Source organism: Mastigoproctus giganteus, chromosome 9 (assembly GCF_048544385.1).
Source record: "Mastigoproctus giganteus isolate SK-2022 chromosome 9, ASM4854438v1, whole genome shotgun sequence".
Taxonomy (NCBI): Eukaryota; Metazoa; Arthropoda; class Arachnida; order Uropygi; family Thelyphonidae; genus Mastigoproctus; species Mastigoproctus giganteus.
Genome location: NC_143583.1, coordinates 41862177 through 41880070, shown reverse-complemented (window position 1 = coordinate 41880070; position 17894 = coordinate 41862177). Strand labels below are relative to the sequence as shown.

At 37.6% G+C, this 17894-nt stretch overlaps 1 protein-coding gene across 1 annotated transcript in view; it reads right to left on the bottom strand.

The window, feature by feature from the left end:
* Dnz1 (DNZDHHC/NEW1 zinc finger protein 11) overlaps positions 1-17894 on the bottom strand; it is a 115053-nt gene that overhangs the window by 18071 nt on the left and 79088 nt on the right. Inside the window, exon 7 of the mRNA XM_090381350.1 lies at positions 15282-15390. Coding sequence (XP_090237476.1) covers positions 15282-15390 — 109 coding nt within the window. The remainder of the gene's footprint in view (positions 1-15281; positions 15391-17894) is intronic.

Sequence of the window (17894 nt, the reverse complement as noted above, 5' to 3'; positions counted from 1 at the left end):
CCATGGACTGGAGGCATGCAAATATATCACCAATTCACAAAGGGGTTCAAAAGGTGACACAATAACTATACACCTGTTAGTTTAACTTGAGTTCCGGGGAAAATAATAGTGTCACTGGTTAAAGAAGCATTGTAGGATCATCTAGACAAAACTGCAGTAATAGTTAAGACACAGCATGGGTTTGTTAAAGGGAGGTCTTGTCTGACCAATCGATTGGATACTATGATGTGGTCACAAAGGAATTGGATGCCAAAAATAATTTTGATATCATATGCAGTGGATTCTGGTTATTTGAGCTACTGGTTAATCAGAGCAGCCGTTTATGTGGGGCAAATCTTAAAAAACAGAAACCAATCGAGAAAATAGTCAGGGTTTACTTCGCTTAATTGGGACAGAATGACGTTTAATCAGGGCAGGAGACCGCAGCACTGGAGATTACCCTACGATTGTCTCCAGCGGTACCACATGGTTCGGTTGAAATTCTGGAGGTCACAACCATAAAACAATTAGCAGTCACCTGTTTATTGGGCTTTTATAATAGTGAAATCTATCATAAATGGACAGTAAACTCGATCTTATTGAATTTGCGATAATACCAACAGCTGGAATTCTGTGGGTTATTATGGTGAAATGTGTTTACACTTCCATGAAATCTTCAATCATATAAAAAAATTAATTTTCAGATCTTCTCTTCATTCCTATTTTTAAAGCTTTGTAACTTGTTACTCCATTCTCACTTGCGCATATTGTGTTACTGGCAATTTGTGTGTGCCGTGTTCTTTGTTATTGATTGCTTATCTTTTTACTGTTTTAAATTTTAACCCCAACCCACAAATGTAGGTGAACAGAAATGTCAACTAGCTCGTATGTACATATTACAATACGTATTAATTATTCCGATTATCACGTATCATTTAATTAGTAGTAGTAGTAGTACTAGTGGCATGTGATGCAAGAAAGCAAGTGTATGAGCTTATGCAGCATCATCAAAAAAAAAAAAAAAAAAATCACACCATTCCCTCCAAATGCCTGTCCAGTTCCTCCTTAAATTTATTCAACCTATCAACTTCCACAACGACAGATGGAAGTTTGTTCCAGCAATTAACCACCCGCTGGCTAAAGGCAAATTTCCGCACATCTATTCTACATCTGTCCTTTCTTAATTTGAATTTATGGTCCCCTTAGGTTTGTAATCTGAACAAGTGGAAGGATCCCATCAGAATTCAGCGTGCTCAACCCATTCAAGGCCTTATACACCTCAATCAGATCACGGCGCAGGTGCCTAGTCTCCAGCCACTGCAATTTGCAGAACTTAAGCCTCTCTTAGTAAGCGGATCCCTTCATTCCCCTCACCAATCTTGTTGCCCTTCTCTGTACATGCTCAAGTAAATCTACATCCTTCCTAAAATGAGGCCTCCAGACCTGTATGCAGTACTCAAGGCGTGGCCGGACCATTGCCTTATACAGAGGGACAATCACCTCCTTCTCCCTGCTAAATTCCTATATATCATTGACAAAACTCCATGCCCTGGCAGCCTGTCTGCATTGCTCAGAAAACTTCATATCTGACTGCACAATTACTCCCAGGTCTTTTTCATTTTCTACCACCTTAAGTGTAGTACCGCACAGTTGGAACGTTTCTCTGGGGTTACTTCTATCCATATGTAGTACTTTGCATTTGTCAAGGTTAAACTTCAGTTGCCACTTCTTAGCCCATCTGCCCAAATTATCTAGATCCTGTTGCAGTAGCACACTGCCATTACTGTCATTAACAACCCTGCCAACCTTTGTATCATTTGCAAACTTCGACATTAAGCCTGATATACCTTCATCAATATCATTGATAAATATACAAAACAACAGAGGATCCAACACCGAACCCTGTGGGACTCCACTAATAACATTAGTCCACGAAGAGCAGCACCCATTGATTACCACCCTCTGTCTTCTCCCACTTAACCATCCTTTTATCCATTGTAGCAACTTACCCTTAATACCATTCTGCTCCAATTTGTACAATAGTCTTCCATGCGCAACAGTGTCAAAAGCTTTCCTGAAATCCAAATATATGATATCAAAATTATTTTTTGCATCCAGTTCCTTTGTAACCACATCATAATATCCTATCAAATTTGCCAGACTAGACTTTCCCTTAACAAACCCATGCTGTGTCTGAATTATTGCTGCAGTCTTGTCTAGATGATCCTGCAATGCATCTTTAACCAGTGACTCCATTATTTTACTCGGAACAGAAGTTAAACTAACTGGTCTGTAATTACTCGTGTCACCCTTCGATCCCCCTTTGTGAATTGGGGATACATTTTCACATCCCCAGTCCGTAGTCCAATGATGCTCTCATAATTATGGCTAAGGGTTTGCTTAGTTGCTTTGCCGTCTCCTTTAATATAACTGGATAGATCTCATCCACCCCAGGTGCTTTTCTTATGTTTAACTTCAATAATTTCTCTTCCACTTTGCTCTCAGTTATTACAAAATCATTAAATATCCTGCTAGTAACGAATGGGCTTGGTGTACTGGGGTCTATGGTTTTTTAATAACATACACGTATAAGTTATAATTCCAGTTTAATGTAAGAATACAAATATAAGAGCGCTGACTACAACAAGTCCAGACTGTTACAACATCTACAAGGTAAGGTCTCGCCTATCATATTTACGAACCTTATACATACCATCTGTCATCGGGCTAATCAGATCTCTGATACCTACCGTTTACGCAAACAACGCAAATTCATAAACTTAAGCATAGAAGCTAACTCCTTAAAGGCGAGCACACGTTCACGTGATACAACTTCCTTCGTCTTGAACTTAAGCAGCAAACAACTATCCATCGAACAGCTGAATGTCTTATCCAACGGCATGAAATTTGCCGTCATACCATCCAAACCTCCATTTACACAGCTCGCTATGGGTATAGAAGCCAGTATTACCAACCTTCCCGAAGAAACTGCCAACGAGATCAGTTTCAGGACTGCCGCAATCCTCCGCAGCACTCGGAAAACTTACTCAAACCTTAACCATCGTCAACATGCCACCCTATCATCTATAAGAAAAGACAACTCCATCGTTGTACTTCCTGCGGATAAAGGGCGCCGGACCGTTGTGTTAGACCGATCAACTTATCGAGAGAAAGCCCTGGCCCTACTACTAGACCCAAACGTATATGAACCTCTATCTGATCCACCCATTAAGGTCTTGAAACGTCTAGAGACACATGTCAATAAACTCGTCCACACATGGTTTAAAGATAAGATCTCAACTACAACTCAGCGTCTTCTACGTGCTACTGGCTGCCAACTACCGCAATTCTATGGATTACCAAAGATCCACAAACCGGGTATTCCCCTCAGACCAATAGTGTCATGCTGCAGTGCCCCAACGTATGAACTGTCCAAGCATATCGCGTGCCTCCTCTCACCTCTTATAGGTAATACCTCGCACACCGTTAAAAATAGCAGTGAATTCATCCACCTCATTAAGGACCTTTCAATCCCTGACAACACTGTCATGGCATCATTTGATGTGATTTCTTTATTCACTTCAATCCCATCCAACAGGCCATGCACTGCACCAGAAGGCTCCTCGAGAACGACTTAAGCCTCCAATCCAGGACATCACTATCCATTGATGACATCTGTACCGCTCTCAACCTATGCTTATCAAGCAGCATCTTCACTTTTGAGGATTCAGTCTACCAGCAGGTACATGGCACTGCTATGGATGTCCCTGTTAGTTCTGTAGTAGCCAACATCGCCATGGAAGATCTAGAGGAGCAGATACACCGGAACCCACCTACACCTATTACAACATGGTGTAGATATGTTGATGATATTTTTACTGTAATACCACGTGGCTCTGAAACAGCACTACTGGAATACCTCAACTCCCTATCTAATTTCATCAAGTTTACTATAGAGTCAGAGGTGAACGGTACGTTCCTGTTCCTGGATGTCCTAGTGCATTGCGTAGGCCCACATCTAGAAACTTCAGTATACCGCAAACCTATGTGGTGCGGTCAATTCACTAACTACAGATCCGGCTACGCACCAAGCCATCTCAATAGCACTGCCCGCACACTATTCTCCGGGGCTTGGAGCCATTCCAGCACTGATACAATTAGGCATAACGAGATCTCCCATGTGAAGATCTCGTTACCGTGTGAAGAACCTAACCAAATGTGGTTATCCATCCCATGTGCTAAGCAGATGCCTATTACTGGCAGAAGAACTCACATCCAACCCAAGACCACCGAACCAAGTCGGTATATCGTCCGCCTACATTCCCTATTAACCAGGCGTGTCAGGAAGGATCTCAAAGGTCCTTAGAAATTACAACATCAAATGCGTGTAGTTACCCTGCAGGAACCTACGTTCACTTGTCTCCAGTGTGAAGACCCCTGTCACACCTGTCTTACGCAGCAATGTAGTATATCACATCACTTGTAGAGACTGTAACAGTTGCTACATAGGAGAAACATCAAGGCGTCTCCAAGATCGCCTTACGGAACACGACAGAACAATCCGGCTTGCCGAAACTGACCAGTCCGCGGTCGCGGAACATTTTTGGGCCACCAACCACGATCTTGACCCCAAACGTGACTTTGAAATAGTAGACCACTCACGACACTTTCGCTACCGCCTATGGCTAGTCACTCAACATAGTAAACAATCCAAAGGCATACAGCAACAACAATGACGCATGATTAACGTGCCTCACTCAGCTCATTGCACTTATCCGTTGTATTTTGTATTTGAATGTCAGTTGATGAAGAGACACGCCAGTCTCGAAAGCTACTGTTAGTATATATATTTGTATTCTTACATTAAACTGGATTTATAACTTATACGTGTATGTTATTAAAAAAGTATCCTGCTACAATTTGATAACCTTCTGCCATTTTCAAACCTTAATAATTCCTCATGTGTGAATGTAGATGCAAAATACTCATTCAGTTTGTTTGCTATCTGAGCAGGATCATCAACAGTCGATCCATCGATGTCAAGTGAACCAATCAGATTCATCCCCTTCCTTTTAGAGTTTATATAAGTAAAGAAATCCTTGCTGTTTTTCTTAGCATCTTTTGCCAAGGATTTCTCGTAATCTGCCTTCGCCTGCCTAACCTCTTTTATGACCTGATTACAGACTAGCTTATATCTGCCATAGGCTTCTGAGTTGCTTGATAATTTATATGCATCCCATGCATTTTCTTCTCTGTAACAAGTCTCATTAGTTCCATTGGTAAGGTAATAAAGGGTAAATTTGTGCTTAATATATCTTTGCTTTTATAGCCTGTGGATAATATTCCTCCTATTTTCGGTAATTAGAATTGCTGTTTAATAGAATTAAAATTCAATTCACTAATGTGATCACAATGACCAGTGCTTACTGCACATCATATAGTGAACGGTACTTTACTATGTTGAGTTCATCGTAACATGATTTGATTGTACAGTGAACCAATTGTAAAGGATAGTGAACGGTACTTTACTATGTTGAGTTCATCGTAACATGATTTGATTGTACAGTGAACCAATTGTAAAGGGAGGGGGTACGTTGTATTTTTAACTATTTACGTGAAACTTCGAATAATTGGGGCAACTGCTTAATCGGGCCAAAATGCACTAGTCCCGATGTGTCCCAAATAACCGGAATGAACTGTACTTGGATTTCAGGAAAGCTTTTGATATCATTGCACATAGAAGACTGCTGTACAAACTGGAGAGGTATGGCATTAAGGGTAAGTTGCTACAATGGATAAAGGGATGGTTGAGTGAGAGACGACAGAGTGGCAATCAACGGACACTGCTCTTCGTGGACAAATGTTATTAGTGGAGTTCCCCAGGGTTTGGTGCTGGGCCAATTGTTGTTTTGTGTATTCATCAATGATATTGATGAAGGTATATCAGGATTAATGTCCAAGTTTGCAGTGATACAAAGGTTGGCAGGGTTGTTAACGACAGTATGCTACTCCAACTTTATCTAGATAAGTTGAGCAAATGGGCTGAGAAATGGCAATTGAAGTTTAACATTGATAAATGCAAAGTATTGCACATGGGTAGCAATAACCCAAGAGAAACATACCAACTGTGTGGTTCTACACTCAGGGAAGTGGAAAGTGAAAAATACTTAGGGGTAACTGTGCAGTCAAATATGAAATTCACTGAGCAGTGCAGATGGGCTGCCAGTGCAGGTCATGGAGTCTTGTCAATGATATATATAGGAGTTTTGCTAGTAGGGACAGGGAGGTGATTATCCCATTGTACAAGGCAAAGGTCAGGCCTTACCTAGAATACTGTGTGCAGGTCTGGAGGCCTCATTTTAGGAAGGATGTAGAGCTGCTAGAACAAGCACAAAGAAGGGCAACAAGATTGGTGAGGGGGAACAAAAGAGTGCTCTTACCAAGAAAGGTTTAAGTTCTGCAAATTGCAGGACCTGGAGGAGTAGACACCTGTGAGGTGATCTGACTGAGGTGTATAAGGCCTTGAATGGATTGAGCAAGCTGAATGCTGATGGGATTCTTCCTCATGCTCAGATTAAGAACCTGAAGGGAGTATAGATTCAGATTGAGGAAAGACAGTTGTAGAACAGATGTGCAGAAATTTGCCTTTAGCCAGCAGGCAGCTGGCTGATTGGTGGAACAGACTTCCATCTTTTGTTGTGGAAGTTGATAGCCTAAATAAATTTAAGGCTGAGCTGGACATTTGGAACGAATGAAGGGGTGAAGTGTGAGGGGTTTTTTTTGGGTGATGCTTTATAAGCTTGCTTTCTTGCATCGTATATCTCTATTAATGCTAATGAGGGTGCATCTTGGGCAGGGAATCGTGCATTTGAAATGCTGAGGGAGAGCGCTGCTTTTGTTTTTCTTATTTTATTTTTATTGTTAGGGTAACTTGGTATTCAGGTAACAGAAATAAAACTTGAAAGAAATTGTAGCATTAATTTTCCACATTACTTTCATGGAATAATCAGTGTTCCTTCTTCTAGAATAGCCACCATATCAATTTTCATATACATAAAACTCACCAGAAAGAAACAGAATTAGGATAAAATAACATATTTATGAAAGTCTGAAAACTATAAATAAGTTGTTTGTCAAAGAAGTATGTTGTCCTATATAAAAATGCTCGTACTAAATAAAAAGCAAAATTAAAAAATGGCATATTATTTCAACAGATCAACAGTATAAAGTTATCTAATGAGTAAATTACCTGTAGTATGCAGATTAAAACAGAGATGTATCAGTTTCTATAGGCATCTATTGCTAAAGCAGTATTAACAACTTTTATGTAGAGGTTTAGATATCAGTAAATACATACTTTATATATAACTTTTTCCTTCTTTTTCCCCCTCTTTCTTTCTTTTTTTTAAAAAATCTCAAATATTAAAGGTATATGCAGAGATGGGGGAAACCCCTGGTGCCATCAGACAACTAACACACATGAAAGGTATAAGAACCTATAGTATTCAGTACCATGAGTGTATTGAATGTTGAGAAGATGAAACAGGGAATAGTTGACATTATGCTTAAATTTCTGTAGATTGAAATTTTCAGGAAATACATGTGAAGGGAAGTTGTTATAGAAAATGGAAGTTGAACAGTAAAAGGATGCTGACTTGTTGCAGCTGTTCAAGAAATGGTTCAGGTTTGGAAGAGAAGGGGGTGGGGTGTTATAGAAGCCGATTCAGAAGAACAGTGCACAGGAAGTATCTATAGAAAAGGCATGCAGCAGAAACAGAAAGTCTACGGGACAGAGAGTGGAGAGACTTTGCAAAGAGGATCAAAAAGACCTAACGGTGAACATGTAATTATAATTACATATTCACCCAGTAGGAATATGTCATAAAAGCAATTATATTATGGATTCAACTCATTAATATGACAGGTGGGTGTAATAGACCGGGGTGGCAAACAGGTCGATCGCTGCTTAAATTTCGGTCGATCACGTTGAATTTAAATATATATAAAAATAGATTAGTCAAAATCTAAACATTGTTATTATTATGTGCCCCACTGCATATGCTTATTACATATCCATTGAACAACGTGACTACTCTTGTTGCCGCACAGCCAGCTAGGGGCTCTTGTGTAAATTCACGAAGTTACATCGTGAAGAGCATAGTTTGTGTCAAATTCATATTTAGCTTACTTAATATTAATAACTGGGCAGTACTTATACATTAATTTAATACCCTTTGATTTAAAATGAATACTACGAAAAAGAGTAAAACGTATAATTTTCATCAAGAGTGGGAACCAGAATACTTTTTTGTAATGATAAAAGAAAAATGTTATTGTTTGATTTGCAATGCTCCCGTGGCTATACCCAAAATAGGAAATTTAGAAAGGCACCTCAACACTCCATGGTAAATACCAATCGGATTTTCCATCTAATAGTGACCATAGAAAAAATAAATTAAAAGAACTTAAATCCAGATTCACACACAAAATTCCTTCACGACACCTAATTTACAATCTAAAGCAGTAACTGTAGCATCATTTAAAGTGAGTCATCTTCTTGCAAAAAAATGCATTTTTAGGAATAGCAGGTTCTCTTTTCGAAAATGTTAAGAACAAAAATGAAATTAAAAGTGCTCTTCAAGATCTGCAATTATCTTGAAATACTGTGATGGGACACATCGAAAAAAATTAGTAAAAATGTGGGCAAACAATTGCATGCTCATATTGCTAATTGTGTTATCCTTTTCTTTACAACTGGATGAATGTACAGACGTCAGTGATACACCTCAATTGCTCATTTTTCTTTCTACGGTTTCGATGATTCTGCCACTAGAGAAAAACTGCTGGGTATGGTATCATCAAAAGAAAGAACTAGAGGTTTTGATATATTTAACGCATTTAAAAATTTTATTGAAATTAAATTACTACTATTTACGCTTGTATCAATAACAACAGGTGGAGTTAAAGCAATAATGGGGCATCTTAATGTATTCATTGCATTGTGCCAAAAGGATGATAAATTCCCAGATTTTTTCAGTTACCACTGTATCATCCACCAACAAGTGTTAGCCAGCAAAAGATTAAATACTAAAAGTGTTATGGACATAGCTTTCAAAATTGTGAATTCCATCAGAGTACAATCAAAAAATAGGGGCCGGCGCTGATATTTCAACCGTTATCGCGCTTAAATTCCTCTCTTCAAAGGAGACTTTTCAAAATGCAAATCGATATAAATGAACCAGATCTGATATTACACACAGATGTGAGGTGGCTGAGTCAGAGTAAGTTTCTACAGAGATTTCAAAATTTGCTGAATGAAATTTAAAAAGTTGTTCGTCAAAGGGGAGCTGATTATCAGCAGCTACAAGGTATGGAGTGGTTGTATGATCTGGCTTTTTTGGCAAATTTTAGCGATGAAGTGAATTTGGAATTACAAGGAAAAAATAAAAATGTAGTGACATGATTAGTAGTATTTTTGAAAATAAATATCGATTTTTGGCAATGGCTAAGGATCTCAAAGGAAAAAAATTCAATCATTTTGCAAATAATCAAGATAAGCTACATTGTTCAATATATTTTTTATCCATTTAATGTTGACTTGGATACGAAACAAATTGCAGAAAAAAAAAATCATTGAGATTTTTTATATGGAGAAAATATTACTTGAAAATGAAATTATTACATTGCAAAATGATTTCCTAGAAGCCAGATCATCAGAAAAAGACTTGGAAATACACCGATGATCCAAAACATTATGACCAGCAAGTCGTTATGCAAATCGAAGCAACTGCAGGTGAACTACGGCGGGTGCGCAGGTAGGGACACAGTATAAAAAACACCTGATACCGAGCTCCGATAATTAGTGTTACTCTTGTTCTTCAGATGGGAAAGGCAGCAGACTTAAGATAGTTTGACAAAGGCCAAATTGTAATGGCCGACAACTGGGTCAGAGCATATCCAAAACAGCATGGCTGGTGGGGGTGCTCACGGTCAGTCATGGTTAGTACCTACTGAAAGTGGTTCGAGGAAGGGGAACCCATGAACCACCGGAGAGGTGTTGGATGACCATGGCTCATCAATGCTCAAGGCGAGCGGAAGTTCTCCCAGATGGCACATGACAACAGAAGGTGACTGTGGCACAACACGCCATGGTAATTGGAATGCTGGAGACAGGAGTAATGTGTCACAACACACAGTACATCGAACCTTGCTGAAAATGGGGCGGCATAGCTGTAGGCCACTCCAAGTGTCCATGTTAATCACGGTTCACCGGCAACAGCGCCTACAAGGGGCACGCGAGCATTGAAACTGGACCTTAAGTGATTGGAAGGTCATCTGGTCCGATGAATCACATTTCTTGTTGCACAACATAGACAGCCAGGTATGCGTGCATCATTTACCTGGGGAAGTTATGGAGCCCGGATGCACCGTGGGATGAAAACAAGCCGGTGGCAGTGGTGTCATGCTTCGGGTGATATTCTGCTGGGATACCCTGGGTCCAGTCATCCATGTGCCGAGCACTCTGACATCTACCACCTACCTAAACATCACTGCTTACCAGGTACATCCTTTCATGGCAATGGTCTTCCTCTCTGGTGGCGCCATCTTTCAGCAGGATAATGCAGCATGCCACACCACCCAGATTGTTCAAGACTGGTTCGTGGAACACAAGGAAGACTTCCAGGTATTGCGCTGGTCTCCAAATTCCTCAGACATCAATCCCATTGAGCATCTGTGGTTTGTGCTGGAACAGCAACTCCGACCAGCAGTGTCTCAAAAACAGCCCTTACAGGAGTTAAGGATCTGCTGATTATGTGTTGGTACCAAATACCGCAAGATGTTCGTAGCCGAGTTGGTCAGAAGCAGGAGTGCAGCAGCACACGCTCTTTGAGTAGACCGGGGTTCAAGCCCCTGACTGCTGAATACAGTCAATCTGCCAATCCGCACTGGACCAGCGTGGCAGATTATGGTCCATTTTCTCTCAGCATGAATTGTTGAGGAGACTTCCATCCTGCAGTGGGTTGATAATGGCTGCACTTTACCTTTTACCACAAGACACATTTACAAATCTCATAGCATCCACGCCTCGCCAGGTACAAGCTGTTTTGGCTGCACGTGGCAGACCAATATCATATTAGGTAGGTGGTCATAATGTTTTGGCTGATCGGTGTATGTTTGCCGAGAAAAGTATCCAAATGTAAAAAAAATGCAGACAACTTTTAAATTTCTGTTTTGGTTCCACATGTTGTTGTTATTTGGTTTTTAGGAGCATTAGCAACTAAGGCCATATTGCTCTGGGATATGCGGTGGTCATTCCCTGACCTTTCCGCACCCTCCGTATTTGGTGGTGACGGGCTCGAACCCCGGTCTAATCAAGAAGCGTGTGCTACGCACTGCTGCTCCTTCCCACCTGGCTACGGAGGCGCCGTTCCACATGTCTATGTGAACCTGCCTTTTCGTATTTTAAACAAACAACGACGAAGAATCGCTCTACTCTTACTGGACTTGCATACAGAAGATTCTTTATGGTTGGCCTTATCAAATTATATCCCCAATTTTGAAAGCATGGCAATGACATGAAGACACAAACTTCACATAAGTTAAAAATTTAAATATGTATGAATTTAAAATAAGAATTCTGAATTGTATTTAATTTTAAAATTTATAAACATTTTTCAATATGTGTTGATTAACTTTTTTAACCATGTGCAATGAAATTCTTGAGATGGTAGACCATGGCACATTTTGGAGAAAAAAAGTAGATCGCATCACAAATTCAGTTGGTCACCCATGTCATCATCAGCCATTTTCAATCCACTGCAGGATGAAGGCCTCTCCAGCAACTTTCCAGTTCCTTCTGTTTTGAGCACTGGCCATCCATTTACTACCCACAAACTCATAAATTTCATCTATCCATCTCCGCCTTTGTCTTCCAGGTTTTCTTCTAGCTCCTCTTGGATCATTCTGTTATTGTCATCGAAGACATGATGACAGATGGACATCTGTCATCATGTCTTCGAGCTATGTGTCCTGCCAGAGACCATTTTAGTTCTTTAGTTTTGGTAAGAATGTCCTTTACTTGAGTTTGTTGCCTAATCCATGTGTTTCTCTTCTTATCTAACAGTCTGATTCCCAATATGATTCGTTCCATTCTTCGCTGTGTAGTTCTCAGCTTCTCTTCCATTCTTTTGGTGAGTGCCCAAGTTTCACTTCCATAAGTCATGGTGGGGAGTATACATTGGTTCATTATTTTACGTTTCAGACAAACTGGGACATTGCTCTTCAGTATGTGACTATATTTCCTGAATGCTATCCATCCAAAATTTATTCTTCTCTTGACTTCCAGCCATTTATCATTATTACAGCTAATGACTTGTCCCAGATAAGTATATGACTCCACCTTTTCAATTACTGCTCCTTCAATCATTATTTCCCTTTCTGTGGCATACTTATTCATCATTACTTTTGTTTTAGCCATATTCATCTTTAGTCCAAAATCCTTACTAGCTGTGCATAACTGATTAAGATTTTCCTCTAATTCGTTGGGATCTGCACAATGTCATCTGCAAATCGTAAATGGTTTAGGTACTCTCCGTTCACATTGACTCCTTTCTGCGACCAGTCTAATCTTCTGAAAGCTTCCTCAAGGGCAGCAGTAAACAGCTTCAGAGATATTGTGTCTCCTTGTTGAACTCCTTTCTCAATTTTAAATTTCCTACTGTCTTTGTCTAGTCTAATAAAGGAGGTAGCACTCTCATATATTTTCTTCAAAATCATAATATATGGGGTATCAATGCCTTGTCTTTCCAGTGTCCGAAACATTGCCTTATGCTGTATGGAGTCAAATGCCTTTTCATAATCCACAAATGCCAGGCATAATGGTGTTTTATATTCATTTCCTTTCTCCATTAGCTGTGATATTACATGAAGGTGAATCATAGTTGAGAATCCTGTCCTAAAGCCAGCTTGCTCTTTCGGTTGATTCTCATCAAGTATTCTTTCTAATCTGTTAGTAATGACCCTTGTGAACAACTTGTAGATGTGGAATAACAAGCTAATTGGTCTATAATTTCCAATTTCTGATTTATCTCCTTTCTTATGCAGCAAAACTATGATTGCATTATTCCACTGCTTAGGTGTCACACCTTTTCTAATGCACTTTGTGAAGAGCCCTGCCAGTTTTTGTGTTATGTCTCTTCCTCCCAATTTTAACAACTCTACAGTAACTTCATCTTCCCCCGGAGCTTTCTGATTCTTCATTTTCTTCAATGCATGTTCTACCTCATCAGGAAGAATATTGGGGTATGTTGTATGTGTTGCTTCTTTGCAATCCATCTTCCCCACTGCTGGCATCATTCCCCTGCTCCTTATATAATTCTCTATAGTAGTCTTCTGCTATTTGAATTATGCCTTCTCTGCTGTTTATAAGTACACCATCGCTATTCTTCAGTTTCGGTATCATTTGTCTTTCTGTATTACTGCTCATGGCTGCTGATTTAATTCCTTTGTTTTCCCTTAATGCTTGTTCTACTTTTCTTGTGTTAAATCTTCTTATGTCCTCTCTGAGTCTCTTTCTAATGGCTTTGTGTCACCCATGTAATAGACTATAAAACCATATGTTAAACTGATTAACAGAGTGATTCAGACCAATGAGTACGTCGTGGGAAAGCAGGCTACCAACAGAATTTTCACCCTTATTTTCAAATATGCATTTTCTTATTGAACAAAGAAATTATGCTTCTTGGACTGGACAGTAATTCACATACAGTAAACCCTCACTAATTCAGGTTAATTTGGGGGAGAGGTCATCCAGATTAAGCAATATCCGAATTAGTGAAGCAAAAGATATCCTTAAAAGGCAAAAAAAAAAACTAACACATAAATAGAAAATTTAATGATAGAGGTAGTGCTGATAGTTATTTAAAAACTATAAAAAGACAATACATTTAACCATCGATAGAAGACTCAGAAGTTGTAACAGCAGACTCTCGATTTACTGGGACTGGATTAACCGGGACACTTCAAGACTCCAAAGTAAAAAAATATATATATCCACTGGAAATCATAAAATTCAAGTAATAAACAGATGTTTTGCAAGTGGTAAATAAGTGATAAGAAGTGGCGTTATAAAGTCCTGATTTGCAGATAAATGTACCTATTATCCCGCAACCCCTGCTGTCTTCACACCCACCGCTCAAAAAAAATACAATGGATAGGGAACAAATGTTTAGTTTATTTCCTTATGTCAGGAGTATTGAAATTTTTTTTTTTTAGTAAATTTTTTTTGTTTATAAATCATGAAAATGATGGGTAAATGCAAAAGAGTTGTGCTTTCAATTGAACAAAAACTTGAAATTATTCAAAAGTTTGAAAACTGTGCATCGATTAAATCTTTAATGAACCAGTATAATGTTAGTAACCAAACCATACGCGACATCATAAAAAAAAAAAAAAAGAAACTATTACATTTTGCAGGAACATCTGATAGCGTTAAAGGCATGACTATCAGAAAAACAATGAAACAGTCTACACACAAGGACCATGACAAGGCAATGGTGTTGTGGTTTAGCCAACAATTATATAAACCCATAACATACAAAATATGTTAACTTATGTACACATATACGTATAAAGAAGCAAGCAAATGAAACAATATAAGCAATAACTTGTCTGACTTGGAGTCAACAACAAGACTGAACAACATACAAGACAATGTAATGTATTTTCCATCTCACTCTGCAGTCAGAGTGACTCATCTGTCTTCCATTCAGTGTGTCTTTCAAAGTATAGACCCACCTGTGAACAGAATTTTTCGTATTTCGATTCGGATTAGCCAACATCCAGATTAACTGTAACCAGATTAGCAAGTGTCTACTGTACTTATCTGCTGCAATAAGAAAATCCTGAACAAAGCTCACAGCCAAAATTTTGTTACAGGGAGATATTGTTTCAATATACAAAGTTTATCAGAAGATTTTTACAGGAAACCTTATAATGAACTATTAACCATCAAACTTGTATAGCATACTAATGCAAAATAAACTGGTGCATTAGTATATTATATTAGCTTGTGGGTTAAGTGTTTTTTTTTATTTTTTTTTATTATTATTTGTATTCCTGTTTATTTGTTTTCCTAATAATGGCCTTAACTGTAATTAAGTCATTATAGGAACATACATTATAGACAGTTCAGACTATATTTTAGTATTTTTCAAAAACGTCAGACTGTCAAATTATATTAACTGAATTTTATTTCGGTAAAAATTATTTCAATGAAGTGAGATATGTCTTTAAAATATTACCTCGTCCACACACTTCACTCAAAAGTGCTATTTTTGGTTTCCTAGGTCTGTGAGGACCTTTTTTCTGTAGCTGTTCTATGGCTGTTTCATCTGTTAAAATTGCCTGAATCTGCAAAAGAAATAAAATTATCAGTTGTTTTAAAATGCTGCATCAATAGATCGGATGATATTACCATCAACATCTTTATTGTCATAATTAATAAAGGTCTTGTTATTAATGCCATATTGGTGTGCCATCTTTTAGTAATGTGACTAATGCTATGCTTATACAGTTAAAAAACATAATATGCAAAATATAATATCACATATTACTATATTTTTATATAACATTTGTAAAGAATACCTGTATGCTGTATAATACATTGTAAGGTATTCTATGCTGATTTGTTGATATTTTGGTTTACTTTTTATTCCTCAGTTTAAAATGTTCTTCAACTGGGTTTGTCTATTTGTAGAGAACGCAGAAAGTTGATATTCACTATTATTATTTAACATGGTGGGGTAAAAAAAAAAAAAAAAAAAAAAAAAAGATTGTATTTCTAATATTTCTATTTTTTTCTTATATTTTAATTTAAATAAAAAAAATTATATTCTGATACAGTCCAAAAGGTGGCCAGAGGCATTTACAGCTTCACTAATTGTTTTTGGCAGCCAATATACTAATCTCTGTAGTTATCAATGGTCTGTGCACTTTTTGAAGAAAGTGCAAAGGTACTTAATCTCTTTTAAATACTTTTTGCTTGTAAAATTAATTTTATAGAAATGGAAAGCACTTACTCTGCATTAAAGAAAACAATTTAATCTGATAAAAGTTATAAAAAAATGCTACTCGCATTAATGAATTTTTTATGTTTGTAATGTGAGCAATTTTTGTAAACTTTAATTGCATTAAATTGTTTTGGACTATATAACAATCTACAAAACTTATATTGCTAAAATTATTTTTAATATACAAACAGAAAAATATTGCATTAAAAACTGATAGGGTAAGAAAGTTAAATTAATAACTGTTCATGAATAAGTTGTGTGCAATATGTAAATATAAATAAAATAGTGGTAGATATTTTTAACTTCAATGTGAAATTGTTCCACAAAGTAAAAATTCCGAGGTCACAAGCTACTCCAGCACACTGGACGTTTTATAAACAACTGCCTATAGCTTATCACCTTGTTTTGTATTCTCAAAAGGACTGCTCTATTCAGTAACAATGACACTCTATTAGTGAGAAAAATTTCATTTTTACCTATGAAATTGGCTCCTAGCATTATGTAGAAATGCAAGTGAGGATGATCCTTTAACTGTTCAAAACTGTTTGAGGTAGTAATACATCCTAGAATGAATCAGAGGACCTTGACCTGCTGCTGCTGCTACAAGAAAATGTGGATAGAATGTGCTAGTAATCTTCAAAGATTTCTCAACTCAATTTCCAAACAGAGAGATCTGCTGAGCTGATTAGAAATTTTGTAGAATTCAAAAATGTACAAGAAGAATGAAGAGCAGTTGGCCACAAAACTGGATGGAGCAGACAGTGAAGTTCCAATCAAATTTTGTAAACAAGAAGGTCGACCATTATCCTTTCAATAGCTCTTCTTTGATGTCAAAGGAAATATTTTGGCAAATATCTATACTATTATACAATAACAGACAGAAGCAATAAATGAAATGTTATGTCAAATGCATTCAAATATGTTTAGAGATCTTTACTGCAGTAACAAGATGCTGCTATAACATGGCAATCCTGACCAAATGTTATGTCATAAAACATTTGAACACTGAATACTAGATCAGGAAATGGCTGAAATGAGGCAGTGGTTCTGAATAATCCACAGTGATTTTCCAATCCAGCATTGAAACCATCTCATAGATTCAACTTCTTGTAGAGAATAATCTAACTATTCTTTTGAAACACACAAAAAAAAACTTGATATTCTTGACCTAACAGCAATATTGTTGTTGTTGTAGGGTTTTAGATGCATCAGCAACTAAGACAACAATGTCTTAGTTGCTGATGCACCTAATGACTTTTTATAGACATTATATATAATGTCTATAAAAAGTGTGTGTTCTGTGGTCAATATGCTTAACAACAATATGTGACAATCTAGAAATTGTTAGGAAAATGAAATAATCCTCAACTTCAATTCGTGGGACTTTTCATTTTGAATACTCCTTTTTTAAATAGTCAGCATCTCAAACATTAAAGATTAACCTAGACAAATTATGCAGAAAGGGATATGGCAAAGAAAATTCAAGAATTACATCTACATGTTCAAGTGTAAAGCTTTGCGTGATATTGTCATTGAGGATATCTACTAAATGAGGATACCAGATAGATGTTCTCAAACACTGATGATAATCTATTAATCACTGATCTGGTCCTTAGTCTTCTTTTTAGCCAGTTAAAAAAATGCAAAAAAAAAGTGACCTTGGGTTATTCACTTCATAATTCCAAATGAATAGATCAGCATTTTGCATGAAAATCAGACACCAATTAGGAATTACTTAGCATGCTAAATGCCATGTAGCATAATGCATATCTGCTGCTTTTTTTTTATAGCACACTATTAAAAAGCATGCCACACAACAGGACTTATTATGTAGATTACAGGACT